The sequence below is a fragment of the Triticum aestivum genome, chromosome 5A, assembly GCF_018294505.1.
Source record: "Triticum aestivum cultivar Chinese Spring chromosome 5A, IWGSC CS RefSeq v2.1, whole genome shotgun sequence".
In the NCBI taxonomy this organism is placed as follows: Eukaryota; Viridiplantae; Streptophyta; class Magnoliopsida; order Poales; family Poaceae; genus Triticum; species Triticum aestivum.
The window spans coordinates 17789231-17797458 of NC_057806.1; the positions used below are offsets into that span (position 1 = coordinate 17789231).

Below are 8228 nucleotides of genomic sequence, written 5' to 3' on the forward strand. Positions count from 1 at the left end.
ATTACCGGAGCTTAATGTGATGGATTTGTTTGCCGTCTGTGGCAGACTGCAAAGTGGTTTGCCGTCTTGTAGTGCGACAGGCGCCGATGAGAGGATCTAAAACCCTAACGAGAGGGGAAACCCTATAGTTTGTATTAGTTTTTTTTTCTTGAGGTATAGTTTTGTACTGTATCTAGTTGAACCCGAATGGGCTTATGGCGCCATATGGGCTTGCAGCCTGCTAGAGCAAACGGAAGAAGAATGAAGGGGAAGCTCCGTCAGCTCCGGCTTCTTTTCCTGGGAAACCCTTGAACCCTTTCTCCCCGCCGTCTCCTCCCCTCCCCTCCCCACCCCACCCCCACTCCCAACGCGAGCGGCGGCGATGGCCAAGAAGCTCGGGAAGAAGGCCCGCAAGTTCGCCCACAAGCACCTCCAGGGCGGCGCCAAGCGCAGCCGCAAGCTCCGCTCCCAGTTCAACCGCCGCACCCGGAAAGGCCCGTGCTTTCCCCCGCCGCCGCCGCCCCCTCTGCCAAGTGTTTGTTTGTTTGGGTTCCGCGGCGTGCTGATTCGAGCTTCTCCCTTTTGTTTTCTCATCAGATGGGAAGGGCCGGGAGGACGACAACCGCCTGGACGGCGACGGCGGCAGCGAGGAGACCCGCCGCAACGACCCCACCATGTATATTCATCGTACCCTCCACTGCTCGTGCTCTGTTATTAACATAGCTTTGGTGGGAGCGCAGCTCACGTGCTGTTTCAGGCAGGGCGTGGAGCATTGAGTGATTTTGCTGCAATGTTGCATACCCTTTGGTGGGTGCGCGTTAGGGCGGCTCTTTGAGGCGGGGGGGGGGGGGGGCATTGAGTAATTTTGCTGCAATGTTACCTACAGCCATTTGACTAAACCTTGCTTGCAAATTTGGATATGTTGCGGATGTAGATTTCATCTTGTGTCTCTATTTACCGTAAAAATTCATTCATGATAATACTGTTTGGTAATGCATTGATTTTTAGGTCTTTCTTTCTTTTATTTATTGAACTAAGCTCAATATGCTTTTCCTTTAGGAACATGAACGATGATGTAGCTACTTTGGCTAACTGTTTAGAGTTTCCAGAAGATGAGAATGAATTAGATGGGGATCTATCCGACAGTGATGGCTATCTTTCAGAGGTATGTTTGCCATTCTTCTATCAAGTCTCTTATTCATCTTTGGCAAGCAATATACATTTAGGAATAGTCACACCCACCATAGCTTTCGCACTCGTTTCGTATTTTAACGTGATGTTTCTATCCATGCCAAGCTCAAACATATACAAATTTACCATCATCCACAGTTCATGCTCAGCCCACAACTACCAAATTTGTCTTACAGTTCTGTGGGCAGTGCTTCGACTTCTGTGCAGAACCTTCTGAAGAATTTTGTTTGGGGGGTCTTTTCTTTTTTGATGTCAAATTGGCAAGTAGCTCTAGAACTTGATTAATCTCTCCGGTTGGAAGGAGCAACTTGGTTGTTCCACTCCCTTTTTTTTGTGATTTCTTCTAGACTGTTGGGTTGGAAATATTTTTCATAATCTGACTGAGGTGCTTAGATCAGTTTTAAAACCACTGAATAATATCCAAGGATGATTGCATAGTGTCTGTTGGCAATATGTGCACAAGTTTGTACATTATGTGGTTACTATGTTAGTGTGTAATTGCTCTGCAAGTAACTTTTGCACATCAGAAACTGCCGATTATTTGTTTTTTTTTTCAAAATCAGTTGTGTGATTCTATCTACTATTTGTAGTGCTATTGCTTAGTGGCCCTTATAAACTGATCCTTGATGCTTGAAATGCAGGATCTTGAGTGTGTGTACTACTCTGACAGTGATGATGATAATGTTATGAAAGGTAAATTGTATTGTTGTTAACACATATTGAATTTTGTGGTGTGATAGTTTCTAAGCATCAGAATATTTCTTGCAGAGTGTATTGTACAAGATGATCTCGACGAACAGAACAATGAGATGCGCTTGGCTGTGAAAAAGCAAAAGAAAAAGTTGAAGAAGTTGTTGGATAAGGTGAATAGCTGAAAATTGCCTTTAGGTCTTGCCGTCTTACTTGCTGGATATATATTGCTTGGTTTGGTTGCGGGTCTGTAGTTATGTCATGTGTGGACACGCCTCTCTTAAAATTTGATTTTTAGATTAATGTGCGAATTTCTATCCCTCGAAGCAAACATGAAACATTGAACCACACAAGTTGTTATAGATATATAGGTTACTGCTAGCTATGCTTCTGAATGTTGATCTCATCTAGGAACAAATGATGTTAGACTTTATATTATCTGTCTTTTCTGGAATTCTTTGGCTGCATTGTGCCACCTAGGTGATTTCTATCAGGATTGAGAGTGTTTGTTATATTTGTAGGACCCTAAGTTTGCAAACTTCCTTGAGAAATGGCAATTGGAATTGGTGAACTATGAAAGTAAAGAAGTAAGTTTTACTTATTATTTCTGCTTTATGTACTGCAATTCATGTACATCCTTTTTACAATGTACTTCTCGTACCATAAATGATCTCATAAAATAGTTTTTCTTTTGCTATTATTCTGTTCAAATCTTCAATAGGATTCAGATGAACAAGATGAGATGGATTCTGTGGACAACGGGGTCAATTCTGGTGATAAAGATCCTCCTAGTGATAAGATCCTTACAAGCAAGACAATAAGTGAATGGTGTCAACTAGTCTTAGATGAACCTAAAGCACCTGCTCTGCGTAACCTACTAAATGCTTTCCGGGATGCATGTCAATTTGGTCTGAATTCAAATAGCCTTTCCATGCAGAGACTTCAAAGTACCGAAGTATTTTATCAGATAATATCATTTGTTCTTTCTAAGGCAGACAATATTTTCCGTGCTCTCTTAGAAATTTCTGATGATGACAAGGGGAAACTTATGAATCAGAGAAATGGAAAGAAATGGCAAGATATTGAGCCGCTCATAAAGTCTTACTTGCGGAATTCTCTTGATCTGATTAGTCAACTTACTGATAACCAAATACTTACCTATGTCTTGACTCGGCTTAGAACATCTGCGGTATATTTTTCTGCGTATCCCTCAACATCAAGGAGGCTTCTCAAGGTATGTTCCTTGGTGATGTTGCTTGTTGATATTAAATTTAGTTTTGTATGTTATTTTGTTCTTCTGGAAGAGATTCATGTTTGAAACCTGTTCTGGTCAATAATATTAGATCGGTTGAGGACTACTGGCCTTTCTGGTATTCTTTCCCTGTAAAATGGCTGTTTAAAAAAAAATCCGTATAGAAGATATTTGTACGACTTCTTCTTTAATAAGGGAGAATGTGAACAAGAGGAAAAAGTCGGTTGTTATTTGGGTTGGGCCATATTCTGTGAACACTGTATTTGTTGGGAATCGATCTGCCTTCCTTATTTTTTTGAACCTGTCGTATATTTCTGCTACTGTAAGGAATGTTTCAAACACCTTGAAGCAGTCGTTATCAATCTGTTTGGCTTTCAGTTTTTTGAATAACTGTACTGTGGTATTTTAGTGTTGCCATTTTGGATCAGTACACATCCACCTAAGCTTAGACCCTTGATGCATTGTCACAGTGCTAATGTCTTAATTATTTTAAATTCTTCTGCCCTTCAACCATTCTATGACTGCTTCGAGATAGTCTTACAATATTTTTCTGGTGTAGAATGCCTGACCTTTAATTTCTAATACTAGCTTATCATATACTGTATGTACTCTGCAGATCTTAATTCGCTTGTGGGCAAGTGGTGATCAGAACTTGTCCCTGTCTTCGTTTCTTATGATTCGAGAAGTGGTTTCACTCTTACCTGACTGTCTGGATTTCTGCTTAACTAAAACACATAATGCATACCTTTCTAGTTCCAAGATTGTGGACAACAGAAATATAGAAAATATCGATTTTATTCTGAACTGTCTGGTGGAACTTTATTCTCTGGATATTCAGAAAGCAGGTGAAAGGGCAGTAATTTCTGTGGGACAATTGAGTGCTATTCTTAGACAGGCGTCTAAAACAAAGGGAAAGGTACACATTAATGCTTATATCTGTAGTTGTGCTTGCAGTTGGTTTAGCTCGAGTGTTCCTACCGTATCATGTAGACAGATCCTTTGGACCTGCTTGGATTTGGAGAGATATTCTTGTTTCTCATATCCAAACAAGGCTTTAAGGTGTATCTGCACACCAGTTATAGTCAAATACATTTCGTTTAAATAGACTGGCCTTCTTATTTTTTTCTAATTATTCGTTACATTTGCTAAAAAAACATTGCTAAGAAGAGATCCTGGCACATGTGTTCTAACTGTTTGATTCCTTATCGTACAGTGAATTGTTAATTCCTATGTTTTTAAGGCGTCCGTAAGGCGGCGTCGAGGCGCCCCCCCCCCCCCCCCCCCGCGCCTTAAAGCGAAGCATCGCCTTAAAAACATAGGTTAATTCACAAACTGCACCAACTTGCTAATTTGTTATTGCCATAACTTGACACATTTCATAGAATTTTCTTTGTATTGCTGTATTTGACCAACATATACATGCTGCAAGAATAAAAAAAATTCTTATTATTACACTTGTCTTTTTCACACATCCAAAAGAAAGCAGACTGGTTATTTTCATGTCCACATGGATTCTTTTCCTTGTGGTGGTTTTTATTTGTTCTCTTGACATCACATGGATATTGATATGCTTCTATGTTTGTGGTTGCAGGAAGATCTTTTGAAGATAGATAACTGGCAGTATATAAACTGCATAAACCTATGGGTTAGGTTTATTTGTGTTAATTACAAGGATTGCCACAACCTCCATCTATTATTCTCTTCAGTTGTTCAGATAATAAGGGGGGTGGCTCATTTATTGCCAGGCATGCGATACTTACCACTGAGACTGAAGCTTGCGCACATGCTAAATGAGCTTTCGAATTGCAGTCAGATGTTCTTTCCAGTTCCATCGTTGATATTTGGATCCCTAGAATTTAGGGAGATCCCTCCGAAAGAGCAAACAGAAAAAGGAAAGACCCACTTTTCGTCACTACTGAAGGTACGCCATTTCATGTATTGCTCAGTTATAACATGTGGAATTTTGTGTTCTTTCATGTCTGTCTTGGAGTCATGAAAATGTCAATTATTATTGTACCAAGCCTCTGAGAAGTATATAACTCTTCGGACCCCCATTCCATATGACTAAATGCTCACTAAAAGAAAACAAGCATCCATGCAGTTTCAAGCAATCAACCCCGATGGTCTGTAAACTGTTTTTGTAAGGATTGCTCATTTTTTAACTTGTATAATTACTGCATAGGTATATGCTCAGTTATTAATTAGATAATTAGATAATTTGGTTTCATCTTCTTAAGTATTACTACCTCTGTAGACAAATGTAAGATGTTTTAGGTCACTACTTTAGTGTCTGTGTGGCTCCTGTTTGGTTTCGTCTCTAGTCTGCACCCTGCTTTCTTGGGATTAAAAGTTCGTTCTTGCGGATGTTTCATCTTCCGAAGATAGTTTAAATTAACCCTGTTTTCTGCGTGTTAGGTGCCAAGGAACATGCTGAAATCAAGAGATTTCCAAGAGCATTGCGTTCTTTCAGCAATCGAGGTTCTATCGGCACATTTTTTCCAGTGGAGCTATCATGTTTCTTTTCCAGAAGTAGCCACCATTCCGCTCATCCTCTTGAAAAGATTGCAAGAGCAGACAACGATTGAGTCCCTCCGCCGTCCTCTTAAACGAATGATAGACCAGGTACTTCAGTCAAAACACGTATTCCGGTTATTTCTAAATCCGTCAGCATCCCTGTAAAGATCAATTCAGCATTGTCACTCTCCAAGGAGGCTTTTACAGTGTAATTGTTGCAAGTTTTGACCATGATTGGTGAACGTCTGGCCGTTTCCATATAAGCTTTAAGCTTTCATGTTCTTTCAATTTTGCGGGAAGCAGGATCACGGCACTTCATTCTTTTGCTTACCTTGCAGTGTTCCGTTTGATATGTGACATCCTTTTGAATGCTGAAACTGCAGGTGAGCGAGAACAGGGATTTTGTGCAAAGGAAGAGGGAGGTGGTCTCTTTCTCACCAAATGATGCGTCGTCAGTCGAGAGCTTCCTCCAGGTTGGATTCCCCCCTCGCCACAATATATTCCCATATTTCGTAGATCATGTTTATGATTGCAGACCTGACTGACTCTCCCTTGAAACGCAGGAGGAGGAGATGAATGGAGACGCTTCCTTCACGCAGTTCTACGCATCAGTGGCAAAGAGTCGTCAATCGAGAGGTACCTTTGTTTGTTTGATGAACAGCGCCGTCATCTTCCGATCTACAAGTTTGATGGCTTCTAATATCTGGAACATTTGGCCCGCTGTTTGTTCGCAGGGAGAAAATTGGTGTAGAGGGCGATGCTAGGGTGTGATAGTTGTTGATTGGCTAGAGGATTATCACATGGACGACAAACTGAGGAACTGACTCCAATGTGCATGCAGTGGTATCGATGACCGACGTCGGAGTTTATGGTTTTCTTGCTGTTTGTCGGTGTAGCTCTCAAGTTTGTCGAAACTTGTACCGATTGAGTAGATTTGGCGTGTGAATCGAAGGATCTTTGTAGCGCTGGAATTCTGCAGCTGTTTGTTATGAGTATATTGTTCCAGCTCATTTATGTTGCCCAAAATTTAGTATTGACTATTATTTACCCTTGTCTAAATATACTATTCTTGGGGAATCTTAACTAGCAGACCTTCCCTGTGAAGGAACTGCCAGTGAACTACCTATCAGCCATTGGATTAAAAAACACGGATCTCAAAGCAGTCAAAGGCGCCACGTCAGAAAAGAAAACACGTTAGCTGGGAACGTGTGAACTGTCGCACGACTCGTCTACAACAGCGGGTGCCTCCCTCCTCCCCATTTCGCATCCCGTCACCCGCGGAGTGAGAGAGGGATCGACAACCATGAGGCGACCTGTGACGGGAACCGTGCCGATGCCCGTGCGTGGCGTGGTTGCATCATCCCATGTAGCATCTTCTGAAGGCAAATTTTCCCACTGCATGTACCATTGAACAACCGGCAGATTATTTCTTGGTACCCGCCTGACTTGGAGAACCTCGGCAGGGATAGTGCCATCAGTGTTCACCATTGGTAGATTAGGGCTAGGAATGGATTTATGGCCAATGTGCTTCTTCAGCTGGCCGACATGAAAAACAGGGTGTATTTTCACATGGTTAGGAAATTGCAGTTTATAAGCTGACTTGCCCACCTTTTGCACAATCAGAAAAGGTCCATAATACTTGTTTTGCAACTTTAGAGCCCCTCTGAATCCAAAGGCTGTTAATCTGTAAGGAGCCATTTTCAAATATACCATATCTCCCACTTCAAAAGACTATCCACTCTTTTAGTATCTGCATAACGTTTCATTCTGTTCTGGGCTTGCAGCAAATTTTCTTTCAGTTATTCCAACATTTATTGTTTGGCAGACAAGAAATTATGAGCCTCTTCTTCAGGTCTAGGAATTGCCAGTTCAGAGATCAATGGGGGAGGAAAACCATAATGTACCTGGAAAGGAGACGTTTTTATAGCAGTGTCATAACTAGTATTGTACCGGTACTCAGCTAGAGATAGCCATGAACACCATTTCTTAGGCTCATCAGTTGCCATGAACCTTAGATAAGTTTCCACACACTGATTTACCCCCTCAGTTTAGACATAAGTTTGAGGATGGTTTCTGTACTATACCTTAACTCACTTTTCAGAGCAGAAAATACGTCTCTCCACAGTTTGCTTGTGACAATTTTGTCTCTGTCTGAGATAATTAATTTAGGAGGACCATGTGCGCATAGCTCACCAGCGGTGGCTGGCACGATCGGGTCTTGGTGAATGTGCCACCGTTGTGTGGCTACATGGAGGGTCCTTGTGTCCTGATGTATTCTTGCCTCTGTAACTCTATGATCATGAAATAATACTCTTTTTATTACCCAAAAAAACACGACCATCGATGTTTGTCTCATGTTTAGGCATTCCTGTGAGTGGATAATTGTCAAGAAGAGAACCCGAGCCCGATCCATGTGTATGGCGCCAGTCGAGCTGACAATGGCGGGGAATATCTCTTTCCTCCCCCGGTCGGCAGGTCCTGTTACTAGTTGTTCGAGCGCATCATCCAACGAAACCAACACGACACCAGTCGGGCTAGTTGGCCATGGCCGCAATAAGGGGCGGAGCCATGATTTTTTGCGAATGGGTATGAACTAACTGTC

General features: G+C 41.8%; 1 protein-coding gene across 1 annotated transcript; it reads left to right on the forward strand.

Moving 5' to 3' along the window:
• The first annotated feature begins 259 nt into the window (after positions 1-259).
• Positions 260-6673, forward strand: LOC123102029 (nucleolar complex protein 2 homolog). Its single transcript, XM_044523294.1, has 13 exons — positions 260-473; positions 577-655; positions 1039-1144; positions 1812-1863; positions 1939-2033; positions 2382-2447; positions 2582-3094; positions 3729-4028; positions 4704-5033; positions 5528-5734; positions 6010-6099; positions 6190-6262; positions 6361-6673. Exons 1-13 carry the CDS (start codon positions 362-364, stop codon positions 6375-6377), a joined length of 2040 nt encoding a protein of 679 aa, XP_044379229.1. The 5' UTR covers positions 260-361; the 3' UTR covers positions 6378-6673.
• Positions 6674-8228: the final 1555 nt, after the last annotated feature.